Source organism: Rana temporaria, chromosome 4 (assembly GCF_905171775.1).
Source record: "Rana temporaria chromosome 4, aRanTem1.1, whole genome shotgun sequence".
NCBI lineage: Eukaryota > Metazoa > Chordata > Amphibia > Anura > Ranidae > Rana > Rana temporaria.
This window is the reverse complement of record NC_053492.1, coordinates 474,511,807-474,528,954: the sequence shown is the minus strand read 5'-3', so window position 1 is coordinate 474,528,954 and position 17,148 is coordinate 474,511,807. Positions and strand designations below refer to the sequence as shown.

At 43.6% G+C, this 17,148-nt stretch overlaps 1 protein-coding gene across 1 annotated transcript; it reads right to left on the bottom strand.

Moving 5' to 3' along the window:
• Nucleotides 1-6,877: 6,877 nt before the first annotated feature.
• LOC120938112 (zona pellucida sperm-binding protein 4-like) lies at nucleotides 6,878-15,589 on the bottom strand. Its single transcript, XM_040351829.1, has 12 exons — nucleotides 15,363-15,589; nucleotides 11,533-11,654; nucleotides 10,743-10,836; nucleotides 10,335-10,493; nucleotides 9,762-9,946; nucleotides 9,122-9,219; nucleotides 8,915-9,045; nucleotides 7,729-7,918; nucleotides 7,499-7,649; nucleotides 7,343-7,421; nucleotides 7,129-7,227; nucleotides 6,878-7,041 (listed from the first exon to the last, which is right to left on the bottom strand). Exons 1-12 carry the CDS (start codon nucleotides 15,544-15,546, stop codon nucleotides 6,896-6,898), a joined length of 1,638 nt encoding a protein of 545 aa, XP_040207763.1. The 5' UTR covers nucleotides 15,547-15,589; the 3' UTR covers nucleotides 6,878-6,895.
• Nucleotides 15,590-17,148: the final 1,559 nt, after the last annotated feature.

The window sequence follows — 17,148 nt, the reverse complement described above, 5'->3', positions numbered from 1 at the left end:
CAGGAGGCAGTGCAGAGACGGGGCAGCTAAAATCTCAGAATTTTAACATCAAAAGCATGCTGGTTTCGGACATATCAGGGACAGATGTAAAAACAAAACAAAAAAACACAGATTTTTACATACTGTCCCTGGTTTTATTGAGCCTGGCAACCCTGATGGGGCCCTCGGGCAGTGTCCGGGAGTCCCAATGGTCAGTCCGCCCCTGGGTGTAAGTGCCACCAGTGCAGAGCTTGCTCAGGAATGGCAGCAGGCAGGTGTGAGCGCATCTGCACGCACAGTGAGGCGAAGACTTTTGGCAGATGGACTGGTGTCAAGAAGGGCAGCAAAGAAGCCACTTCTCTCCAAAAAAAAACATCATTGTCCGGAGAAGAAAAGGAGAGCGCTACCATCAGTCCTGTGTCATGCCAACAGTAAAGCATCCTGAGACCATTCATGTGTGGGGGTTGCTTCTCATCCAAGGGAGTGGGCTCATTCACAATTTTGCCCAAAACACAGCCATGAATAAAGAATGATACCAAAACACCCTCCAACAGCAACTTCTTCAAACAACAGTTTGGTGAAGAACAATGCATTTTCCAGCACGATGGAGCACCGTGCCATAAGGCAAAACTAAGTGGCTCGGGGACCAAAACGTTGACATTTTGGGGCCATGGCCTGGAAACTCCCCAGATCTTAATCTCATTGAGAACTTGGTCAATCCTCAAGAGGCGGGTGGACAAAAAAAAAAAAAAACACTAATTCTGACAAACTCCAAGAAGTGATTATGAAAGAATGGGTTGCCATCAGTCAGGAATTGGCCCAGAAGTTGGATTGAGAGCATGCCCCGTTGAATTGCAGAGGTCCTGAAAAAGAAGGGCCAACACTGCAAATACTGACTCTTTGCACAAATGTCATGTAATTGTCGATAAAAGCCTTTGAAACGTATGAAGTGCGTGTAATTATATTTCACTACATCACAGAAACAACTGAAACAAAGATCTAAAAGCAGTTTAGCAGCAAACTTTGTGAAAACTAATATTTGTGTCACTCAAAACTTTTGTAGAGAGCTGCATAAGAGATTCTGCTGCGGTGTGTCTGGCGACCATTTTTTCTGTGACCATGCTGGATTGTTTGCATACCTGGTGGGCATTTTACTGTTGGCCTCTACTCAGAGCTCGGCGGCCATACTTCTGGGGTCTATATGCACTACGGCGGCCATTTTCTTGTAGCCGCCCAGCGCTGCTCAAACGGCGCCCAAGGGGGGGCTGTACCGCGTCTCCCGGCCGCTCAGCGGCCTGCATGGCGCACCCCAAGAAGGGCGCTTAGAATGGCTATCCAATTGCATTACCGGGTGTCTATTTTAAAATACTAAAACAGTTACTAAATAGGTTCATATGGCGAAACAAAAAGGTGCGCATAAGTATGGAGGTGTTAACTAGAGATAAGGAACATGGTGGTCTGGGGGTACCGGATATTTACACATATTATAGGGCTATACACATGGCACGGGTGATCGATTGGGTCAGAGATAACAAAGAGAAAAGGTGGGTGAGAATAGAAAGTTGTTCAAATAAGTCACGGTTAGGAAAAGAGATTTGGATACCGCCACATTTTAGACAAATAAATCCGCACATGCACAAAATCACATTGGTATCCACGTTTATATGGGATAGGGCACATAAAAAACATAGATGGGGCTATAATTCCCCACTAATCCCTCTATATGACACACTTTTTTTTATACCAGGGAAAATGGACCTGTTTGGTAATTGGATTAAAAAACCACATGCACAATTAAAAGACATATTAAAAGATGGCAAAATTCTTACCTACCAGGAACTAAGTAAAAACAAAGGTTTGTTTGAGTTGAACAGGTGGCGTTACCAGGTGGCGTTACCAGCAGTTGACGCATTTCGTGGATTCCCTCCCCTCCCCCCTGAGATCAGATAGACACTTGCTTCCTTTGGAGCGCCTGTGTTCCGCCCCAGGGGGAAGGGGCGCGATTTCCGCAATTTATAAAATATTGATGCGATTAAAAGACCCCGGCCTCCCTCATTATATTAATAAATGGGAAGAGGAATTGGGAACGGGTAAAACCGAGATAGAGGTCAGGAAAATATTAGAAAGGACCCATACGACCTCATTTAATTGTGCACTGATCGAAATGAATTTCAAGTGTTTAGCACGATGGTATATAACCCCGGCCATAGCACACCGTTATCAAGACGACACCTCCAAAAATTGCTGGAGGGGCTGTCTTGAAGTGGGAACTATGTCACATATATGGTGGACCTGCCCAAAAATTAAAACATACTGGAATAATATATTATTGGTAATTGAGGAGATAACCGGAATTAAAATACCTCCTGATCCATGGGTCTGCTTGTTCCATGGGACAGAAATGTCAACTAAACAGTACATGAGAACTTTACTTCCTCACGTACTAGATGCAGCAAAGAGTCTGATTCCCAAACAATGGAAGGACCCTATGAGCCCGACAGAGAAGAGTTGGTTTTGCAGAATCAATGACATATATTATGCTGAACAGCTCAGGTTTATGGGAGAGGAAGGAGAAGGCGGATTTAAACGAAAATGGCAGGACTGGGCCAACTTTAAACTTACACCAAGGTATATTGACAGGATGATCAGATGATTTGACATAGAGTAGGAAGATTATCGGGCAAAGAGTGATTCAATAGGAGACTGACTTCCGGAGGTAGGGGAGGGTGGGATGAGGGTTTGTTTGGCTTGGGGAAACTAATGTACCTATTTTTGTATTTAAGTATTTTTTTTTCTCCTCCCTCTTCTTTTGTATATTAACTGATATATATTAAAAAAAAAAAAAAAAAAAAGGGGAAGAAAATGAAATGAATAGATAAATAAATTTTCCAACCATGATGCGAACTAAGGAGACTGCGAAATGAACGCAAATTGATTGAATATCCTGAAAGTTCTCTGAGGCGGAAAAAAAAAAAAAAAAAAAAAAAAAGGCTATCCTCCGGCAGCATTTTCCCATGAAACTGGGGCCTCTAGCATCCCGCTCGGTGGCCATTTTTTGTAGCCCATTCAAGTATTACAGCACTGGTGGCTATGCTTTTGGGGCCTCAGTATGCTTGACCTCTAGCACCTGAGCGGTAGCCATCTTATAGATCAGCAGCCAAACAGACACGCTGCTGACTAGCAAACAAGCTGATAAGGACAGCAGCCTTGTAGATAGGAGGGTGGGTTGTCCACCTTGCTTGGAATCCCTGTGTCAAGCGTGTGGGCAGCATAGTGTCAGAAACAGACATTGTTTTCCCTGGCAATTAATGCCCCTGTACCCGATGTATCGGTGGACACTATGCCAGCAATCCTAGAAGCCTTCATTGCCAAGGTGGAATCAATGTGTGGAAGAACGGGGGCTAGAAAGCGCCCCCCCGGCATCTTCTGGGGACAACTAAGATATGGAGCCAGGTCTAGCTACCACTCAGGACCCTGACTCTGAGGTATGACGGTGCAGACCTAGATCGGCCAGACAGTGAGGATGACTCTGGACCCAGGTCAGCTCGCAATAAGGCTCTGGTGAGTGACCTTATCACCGCAGTGCGAGATACCCTAAAAATAGAGGGGTCTGTAGAAGCAACAGAAGTGCCGGTCCCCTTTGGGTTCCGTAAGGCGACCCACCCTGCTAAAGTGTTCCCTTGTGTGTCTTTAGACAAACTTTTATACAAGGAATGGGATAGACCACAAAAAAAACTTTTGTACCTAAAAACCTAGCGGTATGTTACCCACTGGAGGAGAGTTTCTTAAAGAAATGGACCTTTCCCCCATAGTTGACCCTCCTGTGTCCAGACGAAACAAGCTTACCACACTTCCGGTGGAGGGGGCTCCTGCCTTCAAGGACCCAGCGGACAAGAAGGCAGAGTTGATATCCTGTAACCTATACACTGTAGTAGGTCCAGCGGTATGCCCAACCATAGTTGGGGCGCTGGTGTCCCAGACACTCACGGAGTGGGCAAAATTACTGCTCAATGGGTTACAAACACATCACACCCATGAGAAAGCCCCAGCGGAACAACTGGTACCGGGCCTTAAATTAGTGTGCGAATCAGCCTTGGACACTATTCCTCTGCGGGCTAGAGCCTCTGCTCAGGCTGTGTTGTTACGCCATCTACTTTGGTTGAAGAATTGGTCGGCGGACCAAGCTTCCAGAAGGCCCTAAGGGACCTGCCCTTTTAAAGGCGACAGACTCTTTGGAGCTTGCCTGGATGACATCAAGAATGCCACAGGAGGTAAGAGCACCTCGCTTCCTCAGACCTATAAGGGGGATGAAGCCAAGTCTGCGACAGGGTCCCTTTACTGCACCCAAGTGTTTTTTTTTTTTCGCCCGCCAATAAAGCGCCTGCTCAGGGACAGACGTCCGCATGAAGGTGCGCCCCACCTATCCCTCGGGTGGGGGATGTCTTCGCGACCCGGTGGGTCCGCGAGGTAGTCTCATCAGGGTACAAGATAGAGCTCCTATCTTGCCCACCAAACAGATTTTTTCCCCTCCAACTACTACCAGCACGTCGGACCTGCTAGAACGCGGGGTGGTTATCCCTGTCCTAGTACAGAATAACTAAATTTCCAAAATACTATTAAATTCATATTACATGGAAGCTGGAGCAGCCACATTACAGCAAGCTTCTAGTAGCCAAGTGATATTACCAGCTTGCAGCCCTACTGTCTACCCAATAGGCTTTAGACCATATACACAAAAAGGTGCCCCCCAAGTTGTTAAGACATCAAGGGAAAAAAAAATAAAATAAAAAATACACTGGAGAAAATGTTAAACGTAAAATTCTAAACGTTTTATACCAATAGTTTTCCATTTTCTGAAGTGAATAGAATACAAAGCCCACACACCTTCCTATTCAGTTCAAAATAGATTTTATTTGAATTTTGGGGAAATCGTTTGAATAAATGAGGGGGGGTGTAATTAAATAAATTAAGTGAATTTATTTCATTTGAAAGATGTTATATTTGTTTCTCTATACCAGTTGCTTGAATTTAAAATGGTTTTATTTTCTATAATTTCTGAATGAAGAAAAATCTATTTCCCCAAAAAATTCTTATGTATTTTTTTATTTATTTTAAAAATGATCTTTCCATGTTATTCTGATTTGATCATATGCCAGTTTGAATTATATAATTGAATATATATATATATATATATATATATATATATATCAATTAATTGCCATATAATCAAATCAGAACATGGAAAGAAATCATTTTAAAATAATGAAAAATTGAATTTTGTGAAATGGTTATGTTCCGTTTGAATTTCAGAAGATGGTTATATTTCTATTCCGTTTAAATATATATGAAAATTACACACATTTTAATAAACAGAATAGAAATATAAACATCTTCTGAAATTCAAACAGAACATAACCATTTCCCAAAATTGAATATGAATATAACTGATAATTAAAGAAAGGACTTTTCCCAAAAGTTTAATATAATCAGTTTGACTAGGAAGACTTTACCGTTTTCCATTTAAATTTTATTTGAAGTTTGGAAATGGTTTATAAATTTAGAATATTCTGTTTTTATTTTCTATCCCATTTTGTTACTTTTGTTTAAAATTTTTATTTATTTTCTATTCGGGGAAAAAAATAAATAAAAAAATTCCGTCTGAATTTGTTATCTTAAATTTGTTTAAATTCGGGAACATTGCAATTTGGAATGAAACGCACGTCTAGCAATCTAAGTGCAGCAGGAGACCGTGAATGTGACACACCCCAATGGGAAATTTGGTGCTTGCTGAGACACAAGGTTCAGCTTTCAAGTAACTAATAAAGCCATTAGAAATATGAGGCTAGGTTTGAGGAAGCCCAGGATTGACAAGAGCAAAAATGTAAAGTGTCTGAAGACAGGAGATGAGCCGAGCCAAAGTTATGGCTAGAAGTAGTGTGCCCGTCAGTCACTGGCAGTCTATTGGAGATAGTTCTAATAGTAACACAACACTTGTACATTGTATATTACTCAAAGTCTATAGACCTTCCTGCTTTCACAACCCTTAGGCCTTGTACACACGACCGAACATGTCCCGTGAAACTGGTCCGCAGACATGTCCGACCGTGTGTCGGACATGTCCTAGCGGACAGGTTTCCAGCGGACAAAAGTTTTAGCATGCTAAGAAACTTGTCCGTCGGACATGTCCGATGGTTAGTACGACTCAATCGGACATGTCCACTGGTTATTCGACGCATGCGTGGAAGCATTGAACTCGTGTTAGAGAACGGCGGTGTCTTATACGTCACCCCGTTCTCTGTCCGCGGGGATTTTGGTCTGATGGTGTGTCAGCCCAAAAGCTCCCAGCAGACATGTCTGATGCCCTAGAGGCAACAGGAACAGCATGATTGAGTCTACCAGTTGACTCACAAGGTGAACAAATTCCCAGTGGCATCACCAACTGTTTGACAAATCCTTTTACAGCAAAAAAGCAGCTTGAGAGCAACTTTATGCATTCTGGCTCATCACATAATTGGCCATAAATAGAAAATCGGGCTAGGAGAACTTTTACTTGCTAGCTCAGCCATTAAGGATAACCTGTTCTGTATTTTTGGGTGGAAGCCATTTTTGACCAGCTTCAATTTGAGGCAACAAAGCCGATTTTTTATTTTACACATTTTTGGAACCCATGAGAATAAAGCTAGTAAATACAGATTTAGAAAATTCTTTTACAGCAAAAAAAATAAAATAAAATTGGGGCTAGGAAAATTTACCTGCTAGCTCAACCATTAAGGATAACCTGTTCTGTATTTTTGGGTGGAAGCCATGTCTGACCAGCTTCAAATTCAGGCAACAAAGCAAATTTTTTATTTTACACATTTCTGGAACCATGTTGAGAATAAAGCTAGTAAAGACAGGATTTAGAAAATTAGTTTATTTAAACATTTGCAGTTTTCAGGTTACATGTTTGACTCCTGCGGTACATCCACAAGCCTAGAACAGCAACAGCCACAGACCCAACAACCCCAGCAGTTACTAGCGCTCTAGCCAGGTCCAATGTGGAGTAGTCTGATGGATCAGTACCTAGTAGGGAAGAAAAAGATTTTAGACTCGAATCTCAACTAAACCCCACCAGGCCCTCCCTCCTTTTTTTACTCCATCAAAGATTACCTTCCAGTTTTAGGATTTCTTCATTATTCATAGAAACAAATGCAACAGGTCCTTGAGAAGTCACGGTGTTCTTCAGAGACCGAAGTTCAGCCATTCGCCCTAAAAATTAAGATCAAAATTTAAACTCCATAGTAGATGCTCTTTAAAATAAAGTTCCCCATGTTCAGAGTTGTGAAGAACCCCAAGATTCTGCCACCTGAAAATTAAGACTCACTTCTCCTTTGACCACAAGAAACCACACAGCTGTCCCTGACAGATGGAACACAAACAGAAGCACTGCAGTGGAAGTAAACCTGAAGACAAGTTTATACACCATTAAATCACAGCAAAGCATTAGATAAAATACATACAAGACATTGTATTCATTTACCAGTCCTTCAAGGGCAAGTTGGGTGGTGGAGTCCACAAATGTGAAGGTGCTGACCAAAAAGCGCTGGTAGTAGCTTGGTATAGGTACAGCCTGTGAAGGAGCTCCGATAGGAATCAGCTGGCTCAAGTAGTTGTCTCCATTGAAAGGGCAGCTGAAAACACAAAAATTGGAGAATTGAGATCTGCACAAGGTAGACGGGATAACTTCCATTTACAGATTCCATTACTCACCTGTCAAACAAGATGGGCCATTGAGGAAGGGGCATAGGATCTGCAGAGCTGGTGGCCCAGCAGTCATTCAAGACAAGGACCAGGTTTGGATCTGTTCTGCCAATGATGCGAACCTCCAGGTAGACTGGGTCTCTGAGCACTTTGACCACAGGGTACTGGGCATCAGTGTAGTAAGAGGCATAGTCGAAATCTGCATTACATAAAAGACCATTACAAATGCAGGGCAACAACTTGTCATTTTTTTAATGGCTGGGTTCAGGGACCCTGGAAAGGACATGACTTGCTTGACATAAAAAGAAACTCAAACACCTCTTAACCCCGGGAAAGAGACTTATGTAAAACCCAAGTCAAAAAACAGTTGAATGGGAGACAACTATGAATGTGATGACTTCAGTGATACCTGGCCCCACAAGCATGATCTCTGCCATAGTAAATTTTAATATATTTAGGACAGAAGGCCTGTTACCATGCCAGCATCCGATAACAACCATCTACTTGCTTCGAGATGGTGCCCATTTCCCATTGACCTCTAAACAAGCCATACAACTTAAAGTGTCAGGTCCATGGCGTTCTGATGCAGACAACAGGGTTCAGGGCCAAGCTTTCCAACAACAGCATACCTCTTGGCAGTTGCATGGCTGGATACAAGATACCTGGTACTCTTTTGGATGAGGTCCAGCCACAAACACCATCCATAACCCTAGCTTCGGTGGTTCATTGACTGCAAGTTGCACCTTCTGCCAATTCAGGAGCATAGGGAAGCTCATGGGACAGAGGACAGGTTCTTTAAATAAGTAGGTTTTGAGTGGTCAGTAGACTAGCATGGCCTTTTATACAAGTGGGTATGGAGTTGGGTGTATGGGATTGTATTGTGTTTTTTATTTTGTTTTGTTTATTTTTTTGTGGTTGAACTGGATGGACTTGTGTCTTTTTTCAACCTGACTAACTATGCAACTATGTAACTATGTTTCAATTTGAGAGGGAGCTGGACTGTAATGCCCCGTACACACGATCGGTTTTCCTGTTGGAAAAAGTCAGGCGAGAGCTTTGTCGGAAATCCGACCGTGTGTACGCTCCATCTGACTCCTGTAGTACTGTGCCCTCTAAATCATTTAGATGACCAATGGGCACTAGACTAGTGGAAGTATGTTGGCTTACTTCTAGCAAGCCGAAGTCTTAATCTCACCTTGTGCAATCCTCATCTCCAGCTCAAGAGGACCAGATGTACTGACAGGAAGAGGTGGTGGCAAAGTGTTGACTGTAAAACTCAGCAGTGGCACAATACCAGTTTGTATGAAGCTGCACTGCACAGTCACCCTAAAGAAACATTACAGTATTAGATCGTTTGCACCCCCCCCCCCCATATGTACTACAGCAGGATTGCTCATCTTACCTCATTGTACTGTCCCTAGTAATAGAAGATCCTTGCCATGTCTGTATTTGTCTACCAGCTTCAATAGTAGCTTCATAGTTCATGGGACCATTGGGCACCTGGGTGAAACAAGAGAAGTTGATTCCAACACATGATAGGCAGTCAGTCAATGAGCTTTTAGAAGCAGTACCACCCACCATAAGACTTCAACTTTCTGTATCACGTTGAATTAAAATACAATGGGTGGCTCTCTCTACACCACAAGAAACCTATGGAGAGTGTCTGTTTAACATGTTAAGCACAGAAGTAGGGTTGATGGTGCAGTAGACTATTGGAGTACCAGTTCAAGTCAGATCACTTATGAATGTAGCAACCATACATCATGCTGGAATTCTGAATAAATTATGCAATACTAAGAAGATTGATAAGGTGCCATCATCCTCACTATTTTCTTGGTCAAAGCCGAACCAATATTCACCAATTGATATCACAGCCCAAGACCAGAATTGTAGCCAAGAGTTTATGACCAAATCTTGCAGTCCAAGTTCTTAGACCAATAATGTCTTATTGTACATTATACTACAAGGGAAAGCAAAAGGTTTGCCTGCCAGCACCATGAGGGTGAAATTCTGATATATCCAGACTGTATTGCAATACCCACCTGATATGCTGTGGTGCAGGATAATGGGAACCTGAACACTACAAAGGAGTTAGTGGCATCTACTGTCAGTCCACTGCAGGAGTCCAATCCAATCACCCTGACAGAGTCCAGATGCAGAGAAGGCATGGTCAGTTCACTGGACACTGCAATCGCCATGTTGCCATCAAATCTGCATTGTGTGGTCACTGTAGAAAACAAGATTGGGTTGTCACCATGTATATCAGACATTGCAATTATCTAGCCACCGATACTGCAGTGAGCACTATTTATGAATAGTCTAATCTACCTCACATCTGGAGAAGTGAAGAGTGCAAAATTACAGAGCAGACCATAGAAAGTCTTATGGAAACCCAGAGGGTTGTCCGGTGTACCTGAAAGGTCACCATTCACCAAATACGGCTCAGTCTAAAATAAAATGTCAAGTTGGAAAGCCACCATTGATTAAGTACATTCTAGACTGGGCTTTAAATGCTTTTGGCTATGCCAAGGTACTACCAACAGCAGGTTATGTTTTGTTTAGGCCTGAACATGCCTAGGGCCAGTCTGTATACGGCTTCCCAACATCCAACTTACACTTGTTGCCAAAGAAACAGGGCATTGTAGCATCGCTCGAGGAGTAGCAGCATCCCATTGCAGCACAGGAGTCACTGGTTACAGGAGTGTCAGCACAGGCCAGTTTGTCCTCTTGAGCAACGGCAGAGCAGACATCAGGGCTGGGGGCATCCAGGGCTTCTATACAAGAAACAAAGGTCTTCTAGCAACATGCAGTACATCAGATTTATACAATCAGGGCTTTAGAGACACAAGGTGTCAATTACCTTACTTCTGTTCCAATAAACCCCCCCCCCCCCAGTAATGAAGTAAATATTTTATTTCAGGTGGACCGTGCCAATGCGATTCCCAATACAACCTGCCTGCAATTGAGAAAGCTGTACAGCTTTGTTTCGGGGGACTATACCATGAGAATTCACATTATGTTACCATTCTGTATTGGACATCTCTTCTCAGTCTTGTATTGCTCAACAGCACCATCAACAATGTCTTCCAGAAGCAGAACAATCATATATTCCTCATGCTACAGAGAGAAAGAAAAAAAAGTAAAAAAAAAAAAAACGCACACACAACCCCATTACACCAGGAGTCTTCAAACTTGAAACAAAAGGTCTAGTTTACGGCCCTTTAAACTTTTAGTGGTCAGTGGGAGGGATAGTAACAAAGACCAAAGGGCTACTCAGCCTGCAGGTGGGTTTAGAGACCCCTGCATTACACCAAACCAGGTTGAGCCATCTCAGCCCATTCTCCCAAAACCTGCTGATCCATGTCCAAAACTCTCATCTTACCAAGGATTCAGGCACTTCATATACGAGTTACCAGGGGGCTTTCCACCCATTGCCAGTACAGGTCAAGCATTTGTAGAGCTGGATTTTTAATTTTTTGGGTAAGGAAGGGTTAGAGTACTGTCCAATTTGAAAGTACTCCCTTCACTCCAGTCCTGAAGAAGATGTCACAAGTGAAAACTTCTAAAGAAAGGGCATTGCCCTCAAGAAACAGAACAGGTGTTCCGATTTTAATTCTCCTTCACTGCTTGTTCTGGCAACCCATGATCTCCTATTTGTGGCAATGGTTGCCAGACACACCCAAGGAATGAATAACAATAGCATAGATTAGAATACTTCTATAGTTTCTCAGGATTCTATTGGGACCCTACAACTTTGGAATTAGTTGGCCCATGATCATATAAAAAAGTCCAAGTCAGTGATGTCAGGCTTACCTCTTCCCTTACGTAGCATCCATCATAGGCAGCAGCGATCATCATTGTGTTATTGGGTCCATGTCTCACCCAGATCCCACAAGCAGAGTCATTGGCAAGATTCTGGAATTTATCCTGAAAATCTGAAAAAATTAATACTGTAAGTTGATTTCTTACTAAGGCACATTATACCAAACTAGTGTCACATTCACTTCTGAAGGCAGAATGGCACAAGATTAAAAGACCAGCTAAACTACAGAGCCTTGAAATTCACATTTGTCATGTTACAAAAAAATAAATATGTAAATGTATGTTATGTGATAGACCAACAAAGTGGCACATAATTGTGAAGTGGAAGGAATATAAAAATTGTCTTTAGAATTTACAAATATCTGTAGAGCGTTGTGTGCATTTGTATTCAGCGCCTTTACTGATAGAAATGCGCCCCCCCCCCCGCAATATAGTAGAACCATTTACCTTCAGAAGTCACCCAATTAGTAAATGGAGACCACAGGTGTGCAATTACAGTATTAATACAGCTGTTCTGTCAAGCCCTCCGATTTGTTAGAGAACCTTACTGAAAAGCTGCATCATCGAGCCCAACAACCAGACAGAAATAAAGTTGAAGGTTAAAGCAGGGTTAGGTTAAAAACACCCCAAGCTTTGAAGATCTCACGGAGCTCTGTTCAATCCATCATCTAAAAATGGAAAGGGTATGGCACAACTGCAAACCTACCAAGACATGGCCGTCCACCTAAACTGGCCGGGCAAGAGAGCATTCATCAGAGAAGCAGCCAAGAGGTCCATGGTAACTCTGGAGGAGCTGCAGAGATCCACAGCTCAGGTGGGAGAATTTGTCCACAGGACAACTTTTATGCCCTGTACACGATCGGCCTTTACCCCGACCAAACTCACAACAGAATTCCATCGGAGGAAATAAGAACATGTCCTCTATGTAATCGCCAATGGAATTCATTGGAATTTCTCAGATGGAAAAAGTCCGGTCCATCAGAAATTCCAATTGTGTGTAGGAGGCCTTAGTCGTGCTCTCCACAAATCTGGCCTTTATGAGAGTGCCAGGAGGAAAGCCATAAGAAGTCCCCGTTTGCAAGAAGCCATGTGGGGCCGAAAAGCAAAAACGCCATGTGGGGAGGAAACCCTAACACAGGACATCATTCTGAACACACCATGAAACATAGTGGTGGCAGCATAATGTGGGGGATGCTTTTCAGCAGGGACAGGGAAGCTGGTCAAATGGGAATATGGATGGAGCCAAATATAGGACAACGACCCTAAACTTACAGCCAGAGCTACAATGGAATGTTTTAGATCAAAGCAAATTCAGAATGTTAGAATGGTCCAGACCTAAATCACATTGAGAATCTGTGGCAAGACTTGAAAATTACTGTTCAGATGCTCTCCATCCAATCTGGCAGAGCTTAAGCTACTTTTAAAGGAGGGGAGTGACTCTACAACGTATCTGAGCACTGCATACTGACAATTTAAGTAACTAGCTAAAAGCAAACCCTCCCATCAATGGATTCATGATTTTGGATATAAGATAACTTTAAGATGCATGTCTAGGGCGTTTTCAAAGTGATACAACACAGAAAAAATATATAATAAATCTACACAGTTAAGCGTGCTTGTTATACTCACTGTGGAACCTAGGGGGTTAATCCTCTGCCATGTGTAAAAAGTTTGAACCTCCCCTTCTTCCACTGTCCCCAACCCACCACTTTATAGAACAGGGGGGACAAGCTGCACATGCACAGTTAGGCGTGTATTGTTAGAGGTTTTTTCCTTGGGAGAGTGCATGTGATCAGCACAGGGCCAATCAGCACTGTCTAGACAGGGGGTGCTGCAGCCCCATAGGACAGTCAGGAGCATGAAAGCTCCTCCTACAAGCTTAACCACTTGCTTACTGGGCACAAATACCCCCTTCCTGCCCAGACAAAATTTCAGCTTCCGGCACTGCGTCGCTTTAACTGACAATTACGCGGTCATGCGACGTGGCCCCCAAACAATATTGGCATAATTCTTTCCCCACAAATAGAGCTTTCTTTTGGTGGTATTTGATCACCTCTGCGTTTTTTTTTTTTTGCGCTATAAACAAAAAATGAGCGACAGTTTAAAAACAAAAAATCCACAATATTTTTTACTATAATAAATATACCAATTTCTGTTAAAAAAGTTTTTTTTTTTCTCAGTTTAGGCCGATAAGTATTCTACATTTTTGGTAAAAAAAAAAAAAAAAATTAATAAATCGCAATAAACAACTGGTTTGCGCAAAAGTTATAGCGCCTACAAAATAGGGGGCCAGAATTATGATTTTTTTTTTACTAGTAATGGCGGCGATTTTTATTGGGACTGCGACATTATTGCGGACACATCGGACACTTGACACATTTTTGAGACCGTTCACATTTGTACAGCGATCAGTGCTATAAATATGCACCGATTACTGTATAAATGTGACTGGCAGGGAAGGGGTTAACACTAGTGGGCGAGGAAGGGGTTAAATGTGTGCCCTGCATAGTGATTTTACCTGGGGGAGGTGACTGATCGGTGTCCCTAAGTACAAGGGACACAGCATCGGTCTCCTCTCCCTGACAAGACGTGGATCTCTGTGTTTACACACCATCATTACACACAGATCCACGTCCTTGTCTGTAACGGCCGATCGCAGGTACCTGGCGGACTTTACGGCCGCCAGGCACGCGCATCGACACCCAGTGATGTGGCGGGCGTGCCCCCCCCCCCCAATAGCCGGAGGACGTCTATAGACCGCCTCCCGGCAATTGAGAGCCACCTTGTGGGATACAAAGGCCGGGATACAAAGTGGTTAAACCAGACGACACAAGGCTGCTGATGAGAAAGTTAAGCAGTTTATATTTACTGAAAATAATAATTGCATTTCCATGTCCTGTGGGAGACCAGATATAGTGAATGCAGGGTCCTGGGTGTAGTAACATCATTGATACCATTTCTGGTGACAACCAGGGATTCCTTCACTTGGAAAGAATTTCCCCCACTTCCTGTTTTGTTTGTGGTACAGGAAGTGAAGGGAAGTTTTCCCAATGGGGCACAGATTAAAGGGTGAGGAACAGCGGCAGCTGGTGCTCATTTTTGTGGACACACCAATTGCAGCCACTGCGCATCCCCCACCCACTGGCACTTACTGTGTCTTGGTGGGGCAACGGGTCACAGTGGCTCCTTGATGTCTTATATGATTGGCCTCAAATCACAGCGCCTGTCGTTTCAGCCAATCAGGTGAAAGGTAACAGACCCCAGCACCTGATTGGCAGAGAGGAAGTTCAGTGTTAGGGAAGTGAAGAGCATGGCGCTTGCTGTTAACCTTTTTTTTGATGCCTACGGCTTTAAATAGGTGGCAAAAAAAAATAAAAAATTTAGAGAGAAATACCCCGCCGCTGCAATTCAGGCTCCCGAAAAGGGGGCCGGGCACAGCGACCATATAGATTCATGTAAAGCACTAATCTATTGGTGATAAAAAGGGGCAGTAAGAGAAAGGGGACTGCGGCCCTTATGGACACACCGCCACTGGGAGGAACGATCTCCTGGTCCCCTTTGTAATAAGGAGGAGGTGGACCCATCCAGTCATTAGATCTTTAATATCTCAGGACACTGGCTACATTCTAGTGCAGATCCTGGATAATATCACACTGATCCCTATTCATCATGTGCTACTCCCACCCCCCCCCCCCCCCATGTTCTGTGAACTACGAGCCAATTAGTAGGAACAACATCCCTACTTTTTGCAATTTCCACCCTTAAATTAACAACATAAATAATAATAAAAAAAAAAAAGGGAAGGAGGGGGGTGTACTTACCCAACACTTTCAGGGAAGAGGTCGCCCCTTGGTTGGGCATAGAAAAGGACAATTCCATCTTGTCCAGAGCACAGTGGAGGAGCGAGGAGCTTTCAAAGTGTCCATTGGCCTCACACAGCAACCAGGACAGACTGAAGCTCCACAACAGCAGTGCTAAGCCCATTCCTGTCCTGGAAGATCCCATCTTGATGATCACTTGTAATCCTGACCCTCAGCCCTGACCTGAGATTTATACCCTGGAGAGAGGGCGGGGCTTCAGTCTGATTGGTCAGGGACTGCTATGCACACAGGTGATCCTTATACTTGCAAAGGTGGCCGAGAACTGCTGATTGTGGGTCTCTTCATACCAATCAAGGCTCATGTTCTGGGAGGATTAAATAAAAAATATATTTGTTTTGCTCCTTTTTCATGTTCCATAAATGTACAACAATTGGGTCTGATTTATGAAAACTGGAGCAAAGAAAGAAAACAAAATGGGTCTCTTCTCCAGAGCAGCCAATACTCCTCACCCAAGAGATCAGATTCTGGTTTAGTTTCCAGTTTCCAATGTGAAGCCCTTAGAGGCTCTGAGGTGTTGTGTACATTTTGTATTATTGTGGAACATTTTTTTCATTTTGTAGCAAACAAATTATAAAAGTAAAAGCTGCAGAGACATTACCAGCCGGGATTTATCTACTTCCCACCCCCCCCAGGCCAATTCTGACTTTCCTCTCCTACATGTAAAAATCATCATTCAAGAAAATACTCAAATCACCAAACATAATGGGCCAGATCCACAGAACAATTACGCCGGCGTATCTCTTGATACGCCGGCGTAATTTCAAAGTTCCGGCGTCGTATCTTTGTTTTGTATCCACAAAACAAGATATGACCGCATCTGGGATCGATCCGACAGGCGTACGTCTTAGTACGCTATATGGTGGCGCACTCAATGTTAAGTATGGCCGTCGTTCCCGCCTCGCATTTTGAATTTTTTACGTTGTTTGCGTAAGTCGTTCGCGAAAAGGGATTTGCGTAGAATGACGTCACCGTAGTAAGCATTGGCTTGTTCCGGTTTAATTTCGAGCATGCGCACTGGGCTACCCCCATCACATCCATTTGAATTCCGTGCCCTTACGCTGCAACAGATACACTACGCCGCCGTAACTTACGGCGTGAATTCTTTGAGGATTCGAAAAAAAAAGTAAGTTACGGCGGCATAGTGTATCTTAGATACGCTACGCCCGACGCAAATATGCGCCGAGGTACGTGAATCTGCCCCTATATATTTTTTTGCAGAGGCCCTAGAGAATAAAATGGCGGGCTTTGCAATTTTTTTATGTCACACAATATTTGTGCAGCAGTTTTTTAAGTGCAAATTGTTTTGAAAAAATACACTTTACTGAATTTTAGTACAGACAAACACAATATACCGTATTTATCGGGGTATTGCGCGCTCCGGCGTATAGCGCGCACCCCTAATGTGGACCTGCATTCCTGTAAAAAAAAAACATTTTAGTACTTACAGTTTTGGTGTCTTGCGCGGCGTCCATCGGCAGCCTCATCGGGTCCGGCGTCCGTCTGCGGCTTCGGTGGTGTCCTCCTCGTCGGGTCCGGCGTCCTTCATGGTGTCCTCCCCACTCGATCCCCGCTTCCCGCACTGAGTTTGAACCACTGCGCCGGCATATACCGAGCGCAGTACACTCGGGTATAGTCGGGCAGGCTCGGCTCCTCTCGCGGTCACGTCCTGTGCCAAGCCTGCCCGACTATACCCGAGTGTACTGCGCTCGGTATATGCCGGCGCAGT